Source organism: Exophiala aquamarina (assembly GCF_000709125.1).
Source record: "Exophiala aquamarina CBS 119918 chromosome Unknown aczIA-supercont1.6, whole genome shotgun sequence".
Taxonomy (NCBI): domain Eukaryota; kingdom Fungi; phylum Ascomycota; class Eurotiomycetes; order Chaetothyriales; family Herpotrichiellaceae; genus Exophiala; species Exophiala aquamarina.
The window spans coordinates 1936025-1958401 of NW_013550582.1; the positions used below are offsets into that span (position 1 = coordinate 1936025).

The 22377-nt window shown below is 50.8% G+C and overlaps 8 protein-coding genes across 8 annotated transcripts; 7 read left to right on the forward strand and 1 right to left on the reverse strand.

The window, feature by feature from the left end:
* Window positions 1–772: 772 nt before the first annotated feature.
* Window positions 773–1658, forward strand: A1O9_08044 (uncharacterized protein; the record flags this gene model as incomplete). The annotated part of the gene is made up of 3 exons (XM_013403599.1): window positions 773–781; window positions 884–1450; window positions 1507–1658. Coding segments are annotated over 3 exons (726 nt in total), but the record flags the coding sequence as incomplete, so codon positions are not given.
* A 2652-nt stretch (window positions 1659–4310) lies between these two features.
* On the forward strand, window positions 4311–4639 carry A1O9_08045 (uncharacterized protein; the record flags this gene model as incomplete). The annotated part of the gene is made up of 2 exons (XM_013403600.1): window positions 4311–4540; window positions 4591–4639. The coding sequence occupies 2 exons, from the start codon at window positions 4311–4313 to the stop codon at window positions 4637–4639; spliced, it is 279 nt and encodes a 92-aa protein (XP_013259054.1).
* A 2141-nt stretch (window positions 4640–6780) lies between these two features.
* On the forward strand, window positions 6781–7543 carry A1O9_08046 (uncharacterized protein). The gene is made up of 2 exons (XM_013403601.1): window positions 6781–6908; window positions 7012–7543. The coding sequence occupies exon 2, from the start codon at window positions 7026–7028 to the stop codon at window positions 7389–7391; it is 366 nt and encodes a 121-aa protein (XP_013259055.1). The 5' UTR covers window positions 6781–6908; window positions 7012–7025; the 3' UTR covers window positions 7392–7543.
* A 1700-nt stretch (window positions 7544–9243) lies between these two features.
* A1O9_08047 (dipeptidyl-peptidase III) lies at window positions 9244–11379 on the reverse strand (the record flags this gene model as incomplete). Its single annotated transcript, XM_013403602.1, has 1 exon — window positions 9244–11379. One exon carries the CDS (start codon window positions 11377–11379, stop codon window positions 9244–9246), a length of 2136 nt encoding a protein of 711 aa, XP_013259056.1.
* Window positions 11380–12155: 776 nt separating this feature from the next.
* A1O9_08048 (SCY1 protein kinase) lies at window positions 12156–14876 on the forward strand (the record flags this gene model as incomplete). Its single annotated transcript, XM_013403603.1, has 1 exon — window positions 12156–14876. The coding sequence occupies one exon, from the start codon at window positions 12156–12158 to the stop codon at window positions 14874–14876; it is 2721 nt and encodes a 906-aa protein (XP_013259057.1).
* Window positions 14877–15374: 498 nt separating this feature from the next.
* A1O9_08049 (5'-nucleotidase) lies at window positions 15375–16655 on the forward strand (the record flags this gene model as incomplete). Its single annotated transcript, XM_013403604.1, has 4 exons — window positions 15375–15822; window positions 15879–16104; window positions 16175–16536; window positions 16615–16655. The coding sequence occupies 4 exons, from the start codon at window positions 15375–15377 to the stop codon at window positions 16653–16655; spliced, it is 1077 nt and encodes a 358-aa protein (XP_013259058.1).
* Window positions 16656–17457: 802 nt separating this feature from the next.
* Window positions 17458–18470, forward strand: A1O9_08050 (uncharacterized protein; the record flags this gene model as incomplete). The annotated part of the gene is made up of 3 exons (XM_013403605.1): window positions 17458–17555; window positions 17624–18192; window positions 18244–18470. The coding sequence occupies 3 exons, from the start codon at window positions 17458–17460 to the stop codon at window positions 18468–18470; spliced, it is 894 nt and encodes a 297-aa protein (XP_013259059.1).
* Window positions 18471–19039: 569 nt separating this feature from the next.
* Window positions 19040–20376, forward strand: A1O9_08051 (branched-chain amino acid aminotransferase; the record flags this gene model as incomplete). Its single annotated transcript, XM_013403606.1, has 2 exons — window positions 19040–19298; window positions 19364–20376. The coding sequence occupies 2 exons, from the start codon at window positions 19040–19042 to the stop codon at window positions 20374–20376; spliced, it is 1272 nt and encodes a 423-aa protein (XP_013259060.1).
* Between the last annotated feature and the right edge of the window lie 2001 nt (window positions 20377–22377).

The window sequence follows — 22377 nt, forward strand, 5'->3', positions numbered from 1 at the left end:
AGCAGAAGAATCCTCCCCCAAACCATCCTTTGTGCGGGTGTATGTCTCCGACGCAATCCCTGTTTGAAGGAGGGATGGTACTGGAGGAGACCAGGCCGTTTGTAGAATGCAAAGTCGTTGTGGAGTGGTAGTGCATGGCTTGATAAACCCTCGCTTGCATGTCAAGACCAATGACAAGTAACCACCATAGGCGTCAACTGGGTATAGGGGCATACCCTCTTAAGCTATTCATGCACATCTGGTTCACTAATTCTCTGCCATTTGAGTCTATCCGCCTCCAAAGATTCTTCCTGACGACAAGCCTTGGTGTGATCTGACAAGCCATCACTTTTCTGTTGTCGACCTCTGGAGTTTGCACGGGCCGCGGGAGACGAACCCTGCCTGCGCGCCAGTGCCAAAATCAACCCGGCTGAGGGAGCTGATCGCTGTCACGGATTCGTTGTAGTAAAATATTTATAACAAGGTTTGCTCTAGCCCTTTGACGTAGTCAATTCATGACAATCAGCTTGACTCCTCTTGAGTATCCTCTGATTCCCCCCAATGTCCCAACATCGCTCTCCTGTTCGGCCACTCGCTCCTGCTGCCACTTCAGAATTGTCTCGAGAATCAAGCTCCAATGGCAGGAATCTAGGTGATCCATCCTTGGTTCAGTCTGGGCTAGGTCCATCGAAGCGAAATGCTTCTATCGCTTGCCTCAACTGCAAAAGTGCTAAGAGAAAGGCAAGTACTTGTTGTCTTTTCATTCGTACATTGAGATAGCCAAAGCCACGCCATGGACTGCGTTTGTTCGGAGTCTACCAACCCCAAACCGAGACATGCTTCTTATTGTGCTCGTGCTGCCTAGATATCTTCTGGGTGATCAAGTCTAATTGAAAGGTGATAGTGTGACCAAAGACGACCCTGTGCAAACTGCCGCAACACCGAGAAGGAATGCGTCTACGATGCCTCGCAAGATGGTAGACGGAAGGAAGTGCGAAAGCGCAGACTCGACGAGCTCGAGTTCCGCAGCAACGCCCTCGACCGACTTCTCTTGAAATTGAGGAATTCCTCGCATGCAGAAGCGCGCGAGTTGATCGACCTCATCAAACGAGATGCACCGCTCGAAGAACTCTTGGACTTTATTGAGAGAAACCCGGGTGAACTTGCTGATGAGACGAAGAGGGCTGTATCTGCAAGTCCCCCTCCTCCAGAAGGCACAGGCATTCGCCGCATGCTTGCAATCAGTGAATTGATCGACATGCCGACATTTCAAGTCGAAGCCGGGCCCTGGACGACGGTGACTTCTGACAGTGCCTTTGTGTCCCATGTTCTTTCGGCCTACTATAATTGGTTTCATTGGCACTACGTCAATTTTGACTGGGAATTATTCTTGAAAGCCTTCAAGGAGAAGGATCTTGAGTCACCCTATTGCTCGCCCTTGCTGGTGAATGCCGTCTTAGGTATGGGTTGTGTGAGTCTACCTGACTCCTCCTCGCTGCGGCCTTGGAAGCTGACCCAGGATTTCAGATGTTCTCAGACCATCCGTCAGCCCTTGGCGACTCAGGAGACGCCGAAACGCGTGGCCAGCATTTCTACAATGAAGCCCAGCGGCTTTATGAGCTTGAGGGTGATCGGTTGACGCTCGCCAATGTCCAAGGGTTTACCATTTTGATCATGCTGTGAGTAGAGAGTAGCACTCAACCCCCACTCTATCCGCTCATCTTATTCACAGGGCTGCTTTCGCTGGCAAAGATAGGATTAGCTCGGCTTCTTTGAAGAAGCTCGAAGTTATTGTGCCTGAGCTTCTTTCTCAATATGCCACATCAAATCCAGACCAGCCAACCACCCCAGAACTGCAAAGATCTCTCGCGATCACTGAGTGGTCGGCATACATATATCTCAGGCATGCCATTGCTGAAAATCTGATTCCTTTGCACATACTAACGATCATGAAAGTGCGTTCGGGATATCATTCCTGTCCCCTCCAACATGGTCAAAGCCGACGCTAGAGAGGCCTTATCAGTCCGACTCCTGGAAGAGCCATCTCACCCCATGGTCCCCATACCCACTCAATCAAGAGCCAATTCAGCTCCCTCAGCACGCGTTGTCCGATGAGCTGGCTGTTGCTTATAGTTTCATGGGAGACGTTCAAACTCTGCTGTTTAGAGAATTTCCAAAGCTCAATGCGCTGCAGAAGTACGAAGCTGCACAAGAGCTGGACAGTCGAATTCTAGCGTGGTACGACTCGCTTCCTGCCGAGCATCGTTACGACCAGCCACCCTTTCTGATTGTCCCAGCTACCGTTGACTTAGCGTGAGATTTTATCCCTTCGAGATGACGATATGTCTACTAACAAATCGCCAGCCTGGCAATCTTCTTTGGGCGACTCTTCCTATGGAACTGGACTACTCCGACACTTAGTGAGGCGAAAAGCACAACCCAAGAAGAAGCTAGATACGAACCTGATCCGACCGAAGGTAAAAGGTCCGACACCAAGACGGTTGCCGAGATCAGAACCTCGACACTTGCTATTGGTTCGCAGATCGTAGAAAGCGTCGTCTCTATCGGGCGTAGATTCGACGAACAATATGGACCTACGTATCATAGCATGTTGATGCCTCAGTCTGGCATCTTCTGCGCGAACTTTCTTCTTGCCGGCAATTTATATTCAGCACATGAAGAGGAGATGCTTCTTCAAATCATGCAGGTGCTTGTCCAGGCCTCGAAGCGTTGGCAACTTGTCAAAGGTGTAACGCAAATGCTGCTGAAGGGGTCAGAAGACAGGCTGAAAGCCCTATCGTCTCCACTTGCAGAGGGAGATGATGAGCAGCCTGTTGTCCACGCCCCAGGGCAAATAACGAAGGAACTCTATGAAAGCATGGAACTGATCGTCAAAGACATGGCCTGGAGTCCTTCAGACCATCTTCTTTTTAGTTCCAGATACCCGAACTACCTGGTTGCAAAGGAAGATCCTACAGTCGAGCTGAGTGACATGCTCGAGCAATGGGCACAACTTGCACTTGAGGAGAGAGCTTTGAGGGAAGGCGACGACGAGGATGCCAACACGGCCGGTTACGAGGACTCGAATAACAATGATACAGGCCCACAAGCACCACCAGTGGAAAGCATAGAGCTTGGAGACCTTCCAATGACAGAGGTGGAAGACACCAATGTCGCCGACAAGCAAAGTTCAACACTGAGTCAACAGATCAAATTGGGAGACAAGCTAGAATCGGTAAGGACTCAATCCGAACTCTTGCCTCAGGAGCCTGAGCCTGTCAAGGGGACAGACGTTCAAGAATCTGGCAAGAGCAACACAGCCGCACCAAAAGGTGCTACACAGAGTCAGAAAGAAACACTCTCTGTAGTGAGTCCTCCTCGAGTTGAGGTAGGTATCGTCGGTAGTGCGAGTGAGAGCCACACTCCCCTGAGTACACGAGAAGAATATGAGAGCGCTGGTGATATCGGGAAATCGAGCGCCGAGAAACAACTGCCGACCACCGATGGCCATACGATGACATTGGAAGATGTAGCACTCGAGCAAGGGAACACGGCAGCGCCCGCTCCTACGGGGTAGCGTGTGAAACAATTCGCAATGATGACCTGCGATGTGCCTAATGAATCATAGCCTTTAATCGATGGGCACTGTGGAGGAGATTCAGGGTTCAGTCATTCATTCGTTCATTTCCATTCGTTTAGGGATTTCTTGCTTGTTTCTCGGGCTGATGCCGAGGAACCCGCATACATTCCGTCCTCGGGGCGTAAAAGAGCTGCCTGAGCTTACACATTTGTCATTGCACAAAAATTGGATAAAGAGAGGGCAGGGCACAATTCGAGGATATGGAAGAAGGCCGAGCTAATCCTGGATGTTGGTGTTTTCTTGATTGAAGGTATTCCGTACGAATTGAGCGTTTTATTACAACTCCCTGTCTAAGGTAGTTTATGACAGAACCGGTCAGCTGTTGCCGGAATGCAAGCAACGAATGAAATGATCTATTGGGCGTTAGTCACTGATTGTTCTGGTCGGTAATGTGATGTGTGCGTTCTTTAGCGATAATGACACTAACACATGACCTGCTCGTGAGGTGAGTTAGGGGGATGATGTGAATCGATGTCGCAGTGCGTATCTAGTACGGAGAAGATACTACCACGCACGAGGTAATTACAGTTTCGGCGCAGGTTGCAGGAAAATTTCCCGCCCAATTTGGCGACCTGCACCGCCGCTTTTATAGGTGCGCTTTCCTTCATACCTGTTTTGGGAACCAAAACAAACCCTTCCACCCTCACCACAAGCCACTGTCACCCTAATCACACTTACCCTCACCGTCACGATGGCCGACGAAGTCCCCCTTGGTCCGCAGGCTGATTTCAATATCATTGCTACCGAGATACCGAAGATACCAAATACACCTGCACTCGCCGGCGGCCAGCAACTTCTCGCTGAGCTCCGTGCAATGAGGGAGCAGGCAACGAGAGACACGATGGCAATCCGACAAGACGTTGCAAATATCCGCCAGGAAATTGTCGATGTTCGTCAAGAGCTTGTGACCATAATTACTGCGTCATATGTACAATTCGACCTATTTTAATATTACTATACTAATTCTATAGGAATCACAATAATGCAGCCTGGGTTCAGAATACATACCTTCGAAGTTAAAACGAAAATCTTGTATCGTTTCTCAACGCTACTACCGGTGCCGCTATTCTTGATGTCCCTCGCACCTCATCCGAACTCGAACGAATGGCAAGAAGACAATTAGATTCAGTCCTCCAACAGTTAGGTATTCCTACGCAGGGTGCAAATGTAGCGGATAAGAAGCGGTTGCTCAGAGCTCACATCGGGCTACCAGAGGTCGCAGGCTCACCACCTCCATAAGAGACACAATTCCAGCAATATGGGACACGCTGCATGAAGTGCACGAATCAGAACTGTATTGATAGTTTACGATTGATGAGAACCAATATCATGACCTAAAGCAGCGGCTAAATTCCCTGCAACAACTTTACATAGTGAAGGGTTTGCCCGGATCAAGGATTCTCCGTGCTCGGTAGGTACCTCTTAGCCCTCAACGGTGCCAAATTTTCCAACGAGAAACGTCGACAAAAGGAAACGCCTAAGCGAGCATTTCATAGGTCTTGGGGCAAAGGGAACATCGACATCGGAACAAGCTTCGAAATGGCGAACAAATCGCACGCGTGAGGGTTTTTGCGGGTGACAGTTCTGCGACAGTGGTTCCTAGTAGTCCACCATCCCTCTCGGGTCCCTCGATGCTTTTGGATTACCTTGTGAAGTGGATGCCTTGCCTAGCCATGCCTTGGATGGTGAGGGAGTGTTGGGTCCACAGCCCGTGGATGAGCCAAAAATGGACTTTGATCACTTAGAGTCAAGAGACAGTGTGGGGGAACAATGCTGATGGAAGGATGGGCCATGCCGGCTTCTCAAGACGGTGGCCCCCGAGGCACCAGGTATTCTGAATGCTAGGTGAGATTGAGTTGCCCTTAATAACAGACAGTGTTATTGCGGAGGAAAGGATACCTATCCTCGTCATACACATCCTCTTGGTCATGGCGTGTGGTTGGGAGTATGAGAGGAGAAAGACAGCAATGACCCTTTTGGGAATGGTACAACCCTGAACCCTAGTGCCAGACCTAATTTAACCTTCTTTAGCGTCTAACCCAAAGAGGACTAAACAGGTGTTTTAGGAACAGGCAACTTCAAACAGTCCATGTCGCGTCTCGGTCTCGTCTTCAGCCTCAACCCCAGCTAACCACTCCCCTTTTCGTGGTCTTCAATATCCCAAGCCTCGAAAGGCACAGCGCCTCGTGAGTCGTCATACTTGGACATGCCTCTACTCCGTACTCCGTGTCCTCGCTTTGGTCCCCTTTACCCTGGCGGATCCTCACTCTGAAGCTCCATGTGCTGCATCCACCGTCTTATCGTAGAGATCGCCAGAGCTAAGATCTCTGGCCAAGCCCGAATCAGCTTTCTCCGCTGCCGGCATCTGCGACAGGAGTTAGACAAATCTGTTGGAATTCTGGTGAGCTGGTGCCCCAGGTATCCAGAAATCAGGCCATTGAGCATTTGCCCCGGTTCATGGTAGAACTCGTTGGCACATTGGGAATGAATTGTCATTGGTACCGAGGGTACCTCCCCTTTGATACCTGTCACGGCTTGGTCTTGCTGCCGCCGGTCCAAGACTTCCCCAGTAGGTTCCTCATCGACAAGTCACCTTATCGACAGGGTGGGCATACGATACGCTTAGCTCTCCTGGATCGACAGGACATGAGAATACGGAAGGATAGCCACCCGTTGTACCCATACCTTGCTGCCTCTTTTGGGTTTGGAAACCTCCTCCTTCTCGCCAATCTATTGAACCTCATCTGATCCTTTGGCAGTTCTTCCCTTTCTCTCCTTCTCTTCTCCCATTCAGCGGGCTGACCTTCCATTCTTTCGCTGTATTGCTGTTTGTTGGTGCGTGTTGGTGTCGTGATTTCCTTTCATATACAGGGACTGGATCCGACAACCGCCATTCTTTTTCTCCCTTGTTGTCTGTCTCCTTCCAGTTCAAGGTCTACCGCTCACTTTTCTCGCAAGCGGCGCTGGCGCTGAGCGCTGGATGCTGATTTAGCCCTCTTTCATTCTTTCAGAGACCAGAACACTTCTTAGGTTCCCACTCCACTCCGTCGCTGGGCTTCCCACTCCTTGGTGACAGCCACACCTACCACACGAAGCTCGAGAGATTCCACAGCTGCAACCACGACACCGTACCAAAGGCCATTCGAGATTCGACAGCAAACATGAATACTAGGGCGGGCCAGGTTATTCTGCTGTTGCTATGTCTAATCCTCGCAATCATACTGCTTATCATGTCATCCAAGTATGCTGCCTGGGCACGGGCGATGACCAAGGCTTCAGGAAGCTGGCTGTACGTTTATTCACTGTCCTTTAATACTTTTCTGGCATCTGCACCTCGCAGGCAATAATGATCACCATATCTGGATATCAAGCGCTGATTGAATACTTCTTAGAACACTATGCTTTTATGTTGGCTCGGTTCCGTTTCTGTCGCTGTTATATACAGCTATGCATCTCGCAGCACTACAATTTAACGGGCTTCCCATCCCCCCATATGGACCAACTCGAACATCAGCAGTCGCTCCCAACCCTCGTAACCGACAGAGCACAGTCAAAGTTTACGATCCCGAGTATACCTCCACCACAACCTTCTTCATCCTCGGTGTTTCAATTCTTCATTTTCTCGCTTGGTTTGCCCAGGCTATCCTCTGCACATCTTGTGAGCTTGGACCCATCCTTTCAGGCAATCAAGGTCGTGTACCTGGATGGTGCCCTCAGTCTCGATTTCAGGATCAGGGCAACCCAAGCGTCGCAGACATGCTGGGCACTCTAGCGACAGTCAAGGACTTCCTTCAATGGGGTATGGTGGCCCTCACGGCTGCATTGATCGAAGTTGCACGACGTGAATATATGCGTGCTGAGCGCGCTCGTTCTGAGGCTCTACAAAGGCAGGGCGCTGGTGTAGATTTCGGCGGAGAGAGACGCGAAATCGATTTCAAAACTGGTGGCTTGGTGGAAATGGGCAAGATGGAGATCAGTGGGCCACGGTTTATCCCGCCGGAGGAAATACAGGCTGCCGCTGCTGCTGCGGAAGCCGAGGCAAAGAAGAAGCGAAAAGGTGGCAGCCTGGGGGAGCCTGGGCCTCCGATCCCACTGCAACCAGAAGGGCCTGGCGTACCGGAAAATAAGGCTTCAGACAACTACTATGGCAACGGCATGAAGACAGGGCTGACACGCAAACCGACACTCAATTACATGTACGAGTCGAGAATATAGTTGCACGATCTTCTGCGACTATATTCGCCGACTGTCATGAGCTTTCCAGTTTGCTTGCTTCCGGTTCTGTCATTTCATGTCCCCGCTGTTTTGAACCTGCTATTTTCATGCGTGCGTGGTGTTGGTGGTTGTCTGATTATACATTCTTGGCATTGCTTTTGAACATGGTGTTGTGCAAGTCTTCGCCAATGCGATCTAAAAATAGGGAAAAGCCACAGTTTGGCTTTTGGTCGTTGGACAGGTCATCTGAAGAGCAGTATCTCAGAGGCTGAACGGGGACGAACAGTGAGTATGCTCCAGACTGCATTTCCCCCACAGTGATTATTATTTTCTCCAATCACTGTATGGGCTTGTAAGTAAAGAGGTCTCGAAGGGGGGTGAGATGGTCCCACAGACAACCCGAAAGAACAAGGAAAATCGAGCCAGCAAGAGAAGAGGAGGAAAAGGCCTCAAGGAAGCCAGAATACTTACTATTGACGCTGTTATGTCATTGTTACATTATCGCCATGTTCGACATCTGATGCATGCAAGGAGGGAGAGAAAGCAAGTGGTTGCATCAGTTGATGTTCGACTTATATAAACGCTCATACACATTGTACGGGAGGGAAGGGAGCAAGTGGGGACGATCCGACCAACTCCTTTCAACTCCAGGACAGGATGGTCTCTCTCTGTCGCGCTACCTATCTCACCGGACGGGTGGCTTTGCATACTCTACGATCTACGATCTCCTTCTATCTAACCAATAGACCGATTCAGATCTCGATACAAGAAAAAGAACGAAAATTAGCTAAATTACAGGTCCCAGGCATTTTTCTTCGAAGGTTTCCTTCTTCTCCCTTTCCCTGAAAAGGTGGGAAAGCGGCGAAGGAATGCCAGGAAAAAGAATGCCTGTGGCTTACGTACCCAAAAAAAATCAGAAGAAAAGGATGTTCTCCTATTAAAAATAACACCACAAAACGCAGTTCCCTGTTCCGTTCGCTCTGCCGCATATACTAACCACATCCCGTGCTTTTCTCGACACCTTTGGACGCTCTCGCTAGGTCGGTTGTGTCTGCGGAAGGTCTTAATGCCAGCTAACTACGACGAGCGGGGGCTGGAAACCACTTGAGAAATCAGATCATGTCATTTGACTTGGGATTTTAGAGGGAGAAGGACGAGCGTGGCGTGGTGCTATGTCCTCCTGACTTGCTCCAGCACTATCGCATCTATCTAATTTTGGTCATGTCATGGACTCATGCCTGTCGTCAACTTTTTGTGCCGTGATCCCTCGCTCATACAATGTGTGATCATGCTTTGCTGCGTTCTGGATACAAAGCTGCTGTGTTCTTCGAATGGATGGTCTGGAAGGGGAGCAAAATGGCGCAGCCACGAGACACACACTGTGGGAGGGAGGTTTTCTTTGCCCCAAATTAGATATGTCGCTCGTAGTAGCTTTGTACCATGCCCTCGATGGTAGGCTGATACTCGACCAGCTTGACGTCTCCGGTCGCTTCGTCCAGCACGGTGTTGGCCTGCACAAACACTTTCCTCGGAGTCTTGCGCTTCAAGACGAGTGGCCGGGCCTTCTCTGCCCACCATTCGTCTACGCTGGTGATATCTTCGTACAGTTTCTTGCCGGCCGCAAAATCAGCTGTCGATTTGTAGATGTGCAGTTTCTGGAGGTACGCTTCCACTGCCGGTCGTCCGTGCGACAGGATCTTGCTGCGGTCAAGGTGGATCTCCAAATCGTCCGGGTTCTTGGCGTCGTCGTTGGGGGACTTGATCTGGCAGAAATCACTGCCTGCGTCGAGGAAGACCCGCAGAATCGAGTACCGCGCTTGCATGTGCGCCTGGCCCCATTTTCGTGATTTGGGGTCCCAATATTCGAGTGCTGCTACGCCTGCCCTGGCCATTTGGAGGTACGAGACATATAGCACGTCGCCGGCTTCGTTGCTGATGTCTTCCTTGCCATTGCCGAATCCAAAGATCTGGAGGATCTCAAAGTCACAAGCGAGGGCCATTGCCACACACTCCGCTCGACACTCTTCGTAAGACGAAGCGATCGAGCCGAAAACGCTGGACCACGTCTGGCCTGGCTTATACCACGATTCGATCGGCTTCTTGGTAACAGGGCTGATAGGGGGATTCTTGACGTCGAAATTGTATTCGCCAGGAGCGGTTTCTTGTAATAGTTTGCCGCAGCCGTGACCCAAAAGTTCGTGGATACCGACCTGGACCTCGAACGCCGGATCTCGATATTTGCGATACAGATGGTCATCTTCCTTGCGGATGAATGGAATGGGCTCGTTAGGAGCTTTCGCACTGAGAACATTTCCCAAGCTGACATTCTTGAAACCTTCATTTTGTCTGATAAAGTCATAATTCGGGATGTTTATTCCCGCTGGGATACCGCTACCCGCAAAAGTGAGGACTTCCAGACTGGTAAAGTCCGGGCTCAAGAACTTGTCCTTCTCAAAAGCCTTGTCCCACGGTAGCTTCGGAATCATACTTGGAGCAGCATCGACAAGTTTTCCAAAAGCTCGTGTGCGTTCTTGGTTGACCATGGCAACGAAACCTTCCCACTCACCACGGACTCCCTGGGGATCACGGTAAGTTTCCACAAATCCGATGTCGGTCTCAACAGTGGGTTTCTTGTTCTTGATCCACCACCGTTGAGATTCGACGAAGCCCTGTATGCTCCCCGTACCGAACGTTCGGGTGTATTCTTCGAGCATCTTCTCTTCAACCTCGTTCGCAGCTTCTTTCTTCGCCTTCTTAAACTCGATAGCAATCTTGGCCATCTCCTCTTGGTAGTCACCGAATACTAGGTTGAGCTTCTTACCGGCCAGCTTGCCGGTAAGATCGAGAGAGGAAACATCTCCGAGATCCCTCTCCGAAGCTGGCGGGTTTGTGACGCCTGAGGCAATGAGTAGATCAAAGTCTCCCGACGGCAATTTCCGCAGTCTTGTATTTTCGATCAGGAGTTTCTTCTCTTCCAGCACATCTCCGACAATTGAGATTTCTTCCTTTGTGATCGTGGGGGAGTCTGGATAATAGGCCGTCATGTGTCCGGCTTCGGGGTAGCCTAGGTGCATCAAAGGAGTATCATTTGTTTCATAAATACCGCCACCAGTTTTTTGTGCTTTTTCAAAAAGGCTGGAAGTGTTCTTGTCGACTGCAGCCAGGTTCTTCAGAGCATCTGGAGATATTCTTGGGATGAATTTTGAGTCACCGAAGCCCTTATAATTTCCTGCGTTGCCCAAAAATTGGGCAGCATATTCGAGCCACAGAGTAATGTCTTCAGCAGAGACAGATGCCTTATCCGACAGCGTCTTGTAGTCTCCATTGGCTGCGGCATGTAGGGCCAGAATGAGATCGTAGATGACAGGGGATTCCGGGGAGACTTGGGCCAAAGTCACACGGGTGCCAAGGAACGAAGCACGGCTCAAATGATGAGCATATCTTTTCTCCCTGGCAGTCAGGGCATTGAAATGTGGTGCAATTTCGAGACGGACGACGGTCGGAGGATTGTCCGCAAGGTAGTGTGATCGAGCGGAGGGATCCATGGTCGAGGCGGTTGAAAAGCTTCGCAAGCCAATGAGGTGAGAGCTGATCTGGATGAGTCTCTGGGCAAAACTGCGAAAGGGAACTTGGAGTGGCAAGGGGTTTGTCATGTAACGCGTAAATCAAGATGGTAGGCAGAATCACGGAATACTCAAGGGTAGTGGCTGGGATCACCGCTTCAGCAAGGCTGTGGATGTGATTGAATGATGCAGCCTGACGCGGACAGTATTTTGCGGGGGCATGAGTTTGAAATGGGAAATAGGATCCCGCTGCTTTGGGTCCATCAGCAAAGTCTGAAAACCCCTTCGAGTACATCAATCCCCTTGAAGACCTACTCGTGAACCACTTCGTAGCGACTTGGGCAATATTTCCACTAGGATCGTTCCATGATCAATAGTGTACTAGGAATTCTGAGGCGAATAGTTGCCATTTCCCTCTCTGGGAACTACACTTTGCCTAAGGCGCCGCTTTATAGTTAGCCCTCCAGACAGCCTAGCGTGTCTTGGCACATCTTACTTCTACTCGTACATTTCCACAACTTTGGCGCAAGTCGGCGTATCGACGCTCGGCTGATGGCACATGTCACAACATCGAGCGCATAACAGCCACCACCTTTGAACCAGACACCCAACAACCCGCCTTCCTAGATAGAGGGATCTTTGTGTTCGTTGATTGGACTCACATCTACAACAAGAGACCAAAGAAGAGTCTAAATGCAGCCTTGAACGTATGCCATGAGGAATCTGGTCGGCATCTACGGAATTTTCCAACAGGCACCATGTTTTCGTCCGCTTTCAAAACCTTTTCGTCTAACATTTCATCCAACTATGAAATATCAAAACAGGCATCTTCCACTGTAGGCACATGGACTGTCTTTGACGCTAGGAAGAAGAGCACCGGGTCGGAAGCCTCTATCTTTGTCTTTGATAGGAAATCGCTCGAGGTCAGCAGCAATGGCTTTGGCGCACGCACAAGTTCCACTTCAATTCGCAAGGCACAAGAAGAAGTTGTCGAACGCCTGAAAAAAGAGGCTAGTAGCCTTGCCCGTCTACGGCATCCATCTATCCTGCAGCTGGTAGAGCCCGTCGAAGACACCCGAAATGGTGGCCTCATGTTTGCTACTGAGCCTATCCAGTGCTCACTCTCTGCCGCTCTCGCTCAAAAGGACAGAGATAGTGGCCGGTCTATTCGTGGCGCATCAAAACATGTTTCAGACGAAGGAAATCCCTCGCGGGCGCTCAACGACGCTGAACTCGATGAATTGGAGATTCAGAAAGGCTTGCTTCAGGTTGCAAAAGGCCTCGAATTTTTACACGATTCTGCAAAATTGGTGCATGGCAATTTGAATCCAGACGCGATTATCATTAACGCAAAATCGGACTGGAAGATCTCTGGACTAGCTTTTGCCGGACCACCTGACGGGGCGGAAGGCCACCAACCAGTTCCTCAAATCTCGCTTTCTGAAGTTCTTCACAATGATGCCCGGATACCTCGATCTGTTCAACTAAATCTCGACTATACCTCTCCTGATTTTGTCCTTGACTCGAACATTAATTTCTCCGCGGATATCTTCTCTCTCGGGTTGGTAATTCTGGCATGCTATCGCCAACCTCATCGGTCACCGGTTGAGACGCACAGCAACCAATCTACGTACAAAAGAATATTCAGCAGCGCTTCCACTGTCCCTTCCAGTGCGAATAATTATTTCTCTGAAAATTCCTTACCCCGCGAATTGAACGCCACGCTTCCACGCATGCTCACCAGAAGACCCGCTCAACGGCTCACGGCGAATGAGTTTCAACAATCAGATTATTTTGACAACATCCTTGTCAATACGATGAGATTCTTGGATGCATTTCCAGCGAAGACTTCTGCGGAGAAATCGCAATTCATGAAGGGCCTTGGCCGGGTGATGGCTCAATTCCCCCCCTCGGTACTGGGCAAGAAAATCCTAAGCGTGCTCCTAGACGAAATGAAAGATCGAGAGTTGCTACCCTTGATAATGCAAAATATCTTCCATATCATTAAGGTAATTCCGTCGAGAAAGGAGGTCGTCACCGACAAGGTCTTACCTCGCATGAGAGAAATATTTCTGTCAAAACCGAAATCTGAAGAACGGGATACTAGCAAGGAGGCTGCCTTGATTGTTGTCCTCAACAACATCCAGATCATCGCTGAGAATTGCTCGGCAAAGCAATTCAAAGATGATGTCCTTCCCATCGTATTCGTCGCGATGGAGTCATCAACCCATTCTCTAACCGACGCCGCGCTTCAAACATTGCCCGTCGTACTACCGTTGATCGACTTCTCCACCGTGAAGCATGACCTCTTCCCTGTCGTTGCGAATGTGTTTAGCAAAACCAATAGCTTGAGTATCAAGATTCAAGGTCTTGAGGCTCTGGGTGTATTGTGTGGTGCTTCCACTGCCATAGAAAAGAGTCAAGTGGACGACTATTCTGGGACGGTACCGACCGAAACACAAGAAAAGAATATGTCGAGCCTTGACAAATTCACAATGCAGGAAAAGGTTATCCCTCTGTTGAAGGCTATTAAAACCAAGGAGCCGGCAGTAATGATGGCAGGCCTCAAGGTGCTTCGCCAAATTGGTCAAGTTGCGGACACAGAATTTTTGGCTCTGGAAGTGATGCCAATACTTTGGTCTTTCAGCCTCGGTCCACTACTTGACCTGGGCCAATTCAAAGCATTTGTGGAAGTGATCAAGTTCCTTTCGGCGAAGGTGGAGCAAGAACAGACTCGAAAATTGGGGGAGCTATCATCAGGACGGTCAACAGGCTCCAGGACTGCTCCCAATGCCCAGACATCCCTGGTTAATGGCTTGAATCGTGCTGTCGATGGCAGTGGCACAGAGGAGGATTTCGAAAAACTGGTTCTTGGCAACAAAAGCGCCGAGAAGAACGAGATCTTTGCAGGGGCATTTTCTGATGGACAGAAGCTCACTCCAAACGCCCCTACATTTTCTTGGTCATCGGTTGGTCCTGCATCAACTCAAGCTCGACCTTCAATGCCCAGTTTACAGCCACAACCAATATCAAGGTCCATAACTCCGGATGTCAGTATCGCCGCATTTCCTAGTCTGCAACCCGCACCATTGTCATCTGCTTCTGCCTGGGGAGCATCACCCTCACCTCCAGTAGCAGGGTTCCAACAGCGACAACAACCCTTACAACCAACCAACTATTTTTCAAGCCCTCCTATTTCGTCGCCCCCTCCAAGCAATAGCTCATGGCAGCTTCCGCCACCACCGGGTCCTCAAAGCATTGCAAGCAACCAGTTTCGACAAACAATTCCTCCACCACCACAGAAAAACATGCAGCAGAACCCATGGCAGCAACCCAGTTACATGACAGCCACAGCGCCCTCGATAGCCGGGCCTCCTAGCTCCACAAACAACATCTTACAGCCACAAAATAAATTTTCACGACCACCTCAGCAGTCGCCACAAAAGCAAGGACTTGATAAGTATGAATCGTTACTTTGAATGGACAATTTGCATAGCATGACTGCAGATCCTTGATGGCGTGGAAAGGCCCTAGTAGGGCAACTGCAACTGATCTCAGGTTCCCTACTCGTGCAAAGGTCCTCGATTGTGCTCAACCGAATCAGCGATATGAGTGGCGGAAGAACCTAAGCGGATGATGCGGCAAATGGTTGCAATTTGAGGATGGAGGTCACCGAACGCTTATCGGAGCGAATCAGGTCAACGAATCGAGAGATCTCAGAATGGAGACATGACCCACGCTAGACCTTATCAGGCAACTCATAGAGCATCAATACTACATTGGCCCATGGACGATCATTATTCTACTACCTAGTCCACGCGGACTCACCTGCAGGATAAGCGGCAGCTCTCTGCCAGGTTCCCATTTGAAGCTTCATTTAAAGCTTGACAACGTCACTCTGAACATTGAGCGTGGCTTCTCTTATCCCCAGCAGCCTATTCCACTCAAACGTCTACAATCGGTGCAATAAGCCAGAGATGAAGCTTCCAGGATTGTCTGCAGCTCTACCAGCTGCATTGCTATTTACAGGATGTTCGGCTATCTCAATATTAATGGGGAACGACGATGGATTTGGTAGTGCTCAACTACGGGAATTCTATCGACTGTTGAAGGAGGACGGGCACGAGGTTGTTGTAGTTGCCCCGGTGGACAACGAGTCCGGCCAAGGAGGACGTTCTGTTTTCACCACATCAAGGAACTTGACCACTGCTTCAGAGTTCAATCTTGTCCCTGCTGGCAGCCCTTCTCTTGGTCGAGACGAGAATGACCCAGATATTTGGTATTATAATGGCACGCCAGCCGCCTGCACTTTTGTGGCGTTGGATTTCGTTCTTCCCCGGTTCTACGATAATCGAACAATTGATCTATACGTGGGAGGACCAAACTATGGCACAAATCTGGGCTCCTTTCTATACACGCTATCTGGTATGTCACAGTCACCTCGCAAAGATATCCGACACTTGTTTGATCGTGAATGGTAGGCACCATGGGCGGCACATATGCAGCAGTTGGCCGTGATCTCCCTGGGATCGCATTTTCGGGCGGAAACAGCGAACAGCGCTCGTATACGTGGATCAACACAACCACCGCCTCCGGCTATGCAGATCCGGCAACCATTCATGCTCAACTCTCCTTCAATTTGGTGAAACATTTGATCGATGGCACTCCCGCTGGCCAACGATTACTACCCCTTGGATATGGTATCAAGTAAGTACTGAGTCTCGCCCACGAGTCTGTCTTTGTCCTTCAGTCTGACCACCATCCCCTACACGCGAAGCGTGAACACCCCTTTCATTACATCTTTCACCAACGACAGCTGCGTTGACCCGCCATTCGTCCAAACCCGCTTTGGAGGTGGTTCCTTCACCGACATTGCTGTTTACAACGAAACCACTGGGCTGTTCAGGTACGGCAACTTCCTCTCCGAAGGTGTTAACAGGTGCATCAACGGAGACTGCTCCTTACCCGGTGAGACTCCCACCGTGGATGACGGCTGTGCAGCCAGCGTCAGCGTCTTCACCATCGATTACGACGCGCCTTTGGGACCCGAGCAGGGTGGCGTCAGAGCAGCACTGAGCCCGCTTGTGCATTTGGAAGGCGCAGACAGGATGAGAGTCAAGGCCAGAGCTGGGTTGAGCAGTAAGTGAAGCGGGAAAATCTCCGCCCTCTGATATCTATGCTGGCAGCAGATACTAACATCTTTTTCTCCCTTTGCAGAGGAGGAACTCGAGGCTCGACACCCATTGAGACATGAATAAGCGATTGTGCTTTGCATAAATCGTACAGGAGATGGTGACGATGATAGGATAGTGGGTCAGGACGAGCTGACATTAAGATAGCTAAGAGCCTATCAGGAAGCTTCTGGTCCCTATGATTCTAATCAATAATATACACCAATCTCCAAACCAGCTCAAGCATCTTTCCAGGGCGTTTATTATTCATCATTGCATCCAAGGGGATATATGGCCGTTCTAATTCGACAAGCAACTTCCGGCACGCAAATGCCAATGTCATGTGCATCCCTGTAAACGTACTTCTGTAGAGGGATGGACGTCACAAGCTTCATGACGATCTCTCGGCAAGCACGAATGAGAGTCAGCGATTGACCCAGAAGAGGCATTTTAAGTTCGAGATGTGGAGAGCTTGCTTGGTGTTCTGCATCACCTCGTGGTCGGGACACTCGATTCTCCCACCTATGCCCGGACCGGCCGCTCCTGACATCGTGATGCCGGGACATTTTGCCGGTTACGGGTCTAGCGCTTCAACCTGGATGTGCAGGGTGTTATGGATAGATAGACAAAGTGATATCGTCAGCCCACGCAAGCAGGATGACAAGGATGGTAACAACAGATTCTGGAGTGCTGGATCTGAAAATTCTGTCGTGCACGTTTGGGCCTCTTTTCGCGAGAAAAGAATCTCTACTGCATTTGGTATTCCTTCTATGGACACAGCAGCAATGGGGAAAGCCCAAATCTTGGAATTTGTGAGGATCCTTGAAAGCACCTGAACAGTGCAATAGCAGAACTTTCCTCATGCCCGTGGCAGGTTTTAATCGATACCATGACGGGGAACGATTTCAAGGGCAACCCAACACCAGTCTTTGTTCTTGATGAGGACCAAAACTGGCCGGTGGAAAGAGTGCTCCAAGCTATTGCACGGTACGCGATCTCTCGGGGATTCAGTGATTTAAGATGAGGATAATCATTTCGCTTACTCTTTCGGAAAGGGAAATGAATCAGTCTGAGACGATCTTTGTCAAGCCGGCTGCTGCTAGATCGAGAGGGACTTACGACATTCGATCTTTTACCCCGTTTGCCGAGGAGCCATTCTGTGGCCATGGCATTGTAGGGGCCGCGATAGCGTTGGAAGGCAGATGTGATCAGGGGAACCTTACATTTCAAACGGTCGGGGGCATCTTTGTCCACGCTGAGAGCCTTGGACGTGCAGAGACAAGTTCGGGGAAAAGAACGCTCGGGCAGGTGATGACGGTGAAGCTTCGGATTCCCTCTGTGCCCGTCACAGAACCCCTCGATCATGACCTTGAACTTCGAGAGAGAATGGCAAAGGCTATCGAGATTGCTCCGCTCCAGATCTTGGCCCTGGGGAGGAACTCGTTAATGGACCTCGTTGTCGAGGTTGACAGTACAGTTGATTTCTCCGCGGACACGATCAAGATTGATGCGGGGGCGTTGATGAAAGGTTCGCCGCCAGGCACTCGCAGTCAAATCATCACGAGTCAAGGGAGGAGAGACGGCGTTGACTTCCTGAAACGTGTGTTTGCCTACGGAAGTGAAGGTAAGTAGCTCCGTGCTGGAGCGGTGTTGTAACTGAAACCGTTGGGGACAGATCAAGCGACGGGGTCAACACATTGCGTCCTCGCGCCGTATTGGGGCTCCAAATTGGGCAAATCGTGCATGAAGGCGAAGCAAGTATCTGAAAGAACCGGGGAAGCAGAAGTCGAGAGTATTGTGAATGATGGGGGAGGTCATGTGGGCTTGACTGGGTCGGGCGTGCTGATTATGGAAGGGAGGATATTGGTTCCTCGGGTCGCTCGCTTTGATACGAAGCTGTAGCTGGACCTTAGGCTATGGGTGGAGGCGAGGACGTGTCCGACCTCGCAAGGCTGAGTGGCCCTTTGAGATTACTCGTAAGTGCTGTGCATGGTCTCGGAGTCTGGAAATGCTCCGCGAGAACGAGATGGGCACCGAGTGTCTACGCGTAGGTCACCAGATGAGTCACTCACAACATGTTCACATATTATGAATTTATGCCTCGAATAGGAGATTTCTCATGCTGTGCGGCTATCGCCGGCCGTGCCAAGCATTCACTGGCCGAGCTCCCGATCCGAACTCGCTCGACCAAATATTCTGGAATTGCACGAGTATACAACCACTCCAAGTACCCCATCGACGTCCTGATACCATCACCGTCTCCAACTGCTCGTTCTACGGACAATCAACCCTCGCTTTGGATGTAAGGCAGCGCCCTTTGACAAGCTCCTCCCTTAACCACTAGGCTTACTCCGAACGCCCTCCCACCCCATACCAGACAACTGACTACATCTACATCTGTCAGTTGTCCCTGCACCCTCCAGTTTCAACCTTCCTCCCCGATGGTTTGCCGGTGACTCAAGAAAACCACAATGTCACTACCCCGGGTCCTGCGATCACCCTGCGCAAGATCCATCAGCAAGTCTGCCTACAAGGCACAAGCAGCTCAGCTGCGACAGTTATACAAGCCATTTTCCACCTCATTGCGGAGACGGGATCAATGGACCTTGGACGATGATCCGTCCTCCAAGCTTCCGGGCATCGACCCAGCCGCCTGCGAGGTGACCAACACCATCACCCCGAAAGCCTTGGTTGCGAATCAAGATCTTGTCTTCGGCCGCACGTTCACTGGTGAGTCATGCCACCAATCTACCCCATTGCCCTCCACAACCCGTGAGCTGACGAGGTCGAACAAGACCACATGCTATCTATAGAATGGACCGCCTCTCAGGGGTGGCTGGCGCCCCGTCTAACCCCATATCAAAACCTGTCCCTTGACCCAGCAACATGCGTATTCCACTACGCATTCGAGTGTTTTGAAGGAATGAAGGCGTACAAATGTGCCCACGATGGCTCCTTACGGCTGTTCCGCCCAGACAAGAACATGGCTCGGATGAACAAGTCGTCGGCGCGCATTGCTCTGCCAACATTTGACGGCGACAAGCTCATTGAATTGATCGGGAGGCTGTGTAGATTGGACGAGCGCTTCATCGCCTCAGAGAAGGGCTATTCCTTATACCTGCGACCCACGATGATCGGAACGCAGCGAACCCTCGGTGTTGGCCCACCGGGTTCCGCTCTCCTCTACGTCATTGCATCACCCGTCGGCCCCTACTATCCCACGGGATTCAAGGCCATCAATCTCGAGGCCACAGACTACGCCGTCCGCGCCTGGCCAGGGGGCGTAGGCGACAAGAAACTCGGCGCCAACTATGCACCATGCATCGTCCCTCAACTGAAAGCAGCCAAGAAAGGCCTGCACCAAAACCTCTGGCTGTTCGGGCCGGAAGAGTACATCACCGAGGTCGGGACGATGAACCTCTTCGTCTGCATGAAGAACAAAGAAACCGGCGAGAACGAGCTTCTCACGGCTCCCCTCGACGGCACCATACTGGAAGGCGTCACCCGTGACTCAGTACTCACACTAGCTCGGGAACGTCTGGCACCAAAAGGCTGGAAGGTCACAGAGCGCTATGTGCGCATGCCCGAGCTCGCGGAAGCTGAAGCCGAAGGCCGCCTGTTGGAGGTCTTTGGCGCCGGCACCGCCGCAATCGTCGCTCCCGTGAGGAAGATCTCCTACAAGGAGAAATTCATCGACTGCGGCTTGAAGGAGACTGAAGAGGCTGGCGCGATCGCCCTTCAGATGAAGAACTGGATCGAGGCCATCCAGTACGGTGATGAGGACCATCCTTGGAGTGTCAAGATCTAATAGAAAAGGAACCCCCGGAACCCCCCGGCCTGCCTGAAACACAGAAACCTTCATGCTGCGGCTATATAAATGGCAGCAAAGGATGAAATTTCGTCATCCTGCCATCTACTTTGCGGTCAATTGAAATATTTTAGAATGAAAACCCCCCGAAGACGCACCCACTCAATAAGAACTATTGTTGATACCGATGCTCGGGTCGAGTCTTGACCATAGACCGAAAGAAAGGAAAATATAGATCGGATTTGCATTGTTTCATTACTCACTCCCCAAACGCACCTATGTCATGGGCTCATGTCATGGACACGTTTGTCGGGAAGCAGTGAGTGGGAAGAACAGACCAGTCCGCAGTGCGGAAGTATAGTCAAGTCCTACAATTACAATGATACAGAAGAACGAACCGAATACAGAGAACATACTTGTCCTTGCTGTCTACGGTGCAATTCCTCGTTCATGCCAGCTGACTGAATTGATCGAACATCGTCCGTTCCACACTTGCACGTAGCCACATATCTCATCACATCTAGGTTGTTCTTCCTTCTGCCGGCTACGAAACGCTCATCCACGGGGACGGACTCGGAAGAACTCGTCAACATCGCGTCCCTTCAGCCCATCTCCATCCAAGTCCGGTGTGGCACATAAGTCGATTGCTTGCTCCGCAGGCCCTCTCGAAGCAAACCCTCCTCTCTCCATGCATCAGATTCACATCACACGGCAGAACACGACTATCCCGTTATCGAAAAGCCGGCGCACAGCAATTATGCTAGCCCGGCAAGCAGGCGGTGTGACCGTCAAGCCTATCTGGTGACGTCGTATATTAAAGGCGAAAAGGGCTTTGTGCTATGCCCGTCTATGCTATCATTGAAAGAATACCTACGGCACAGTGGGAGTACATTAGCTCGCTGAGCGACGTCCACTCTGATAGGGACTCACACTCCCCCGGCTTCTCGACCTATGGAGCACACCGAGCACCTCGAGCGCCACCGGCAGTCGAGGGAATTGAGTCCCGCATTGCATGGCACCAGAAAACGATGGAGATGTAGTGTCGGGGCCTCCCTGAACGATATGCGGTTCGCCAGCAGCCCGCGAAGACGGGAAGATGGAGGTGCATTCCGGAAAGGAAAAAAACTCGCTGGTCCTCTCTCTTTAAGGCGATGCCCGCATGCCTGCTTGATCTGCTCATTGACGACCGTGTGCGAGGTGCTCATCGAGGATGTCTCTTGACAACATCAGGCTCTGGACTCGCGCTTTTGCGCGGCGCCAATTTCGTATTTCCCCAGTCCCCGTGGTCGGTGATCCATGCCTTCGTGCTTGTCGTCCCAATTCGACGATGTACTTACCCATTACCCCGTACTCAAACTAAGAACTCCAAGTCCCAGTCAACCTAGATACCTCCCTTTGTATTCATCTCGGAGGGAAGACGGGATCCCGACGGCCCCCGGCCCCCGGCCCCCAGATGCGCAAGCGAAGGCTCGCAATCCAAATCCAAATCCCGCACACGGATTTTACAGTATACGTACGAATGGAGAACTCACGATGTGGTTCGTGGTTGTCGGGGTGTCGGGTGTTAGCAGTAGATCGCTTCGATCCCCCTTGTTTCTGCAAGGTCCATACGATCCGATGCACGGTACTGTACAACTGTACTTCACTATTCAACGTTGTGTTAAGGCTTTAATACCGCGTGCAGATGGTCCGATGGGGAGGGGAAATACCCACGTATTGACAGATTTCAGAGTGTTAACATAGAGGGCTGGCAGGGCTGTTCTACGCCTCACGAGTGTACTCACTTGTGTCCAGCTACCAGGCAGCCTCCAGGCAAGTAGGCAAGCGAGTGGTGGATACGTTAGCACTCGGTACATACCTTGCTTCCGGTCCTAGCACCAGAAAGAAGGCGGCATAACAGACCTTCCGACGGAAGTTCCTGCACGTAAACAATAGCTCTTTGGGCCAGGGGTTAGTCAAGGGGGTGGACATGGTCGCTATACTAGTTAGTCCATACTTGCT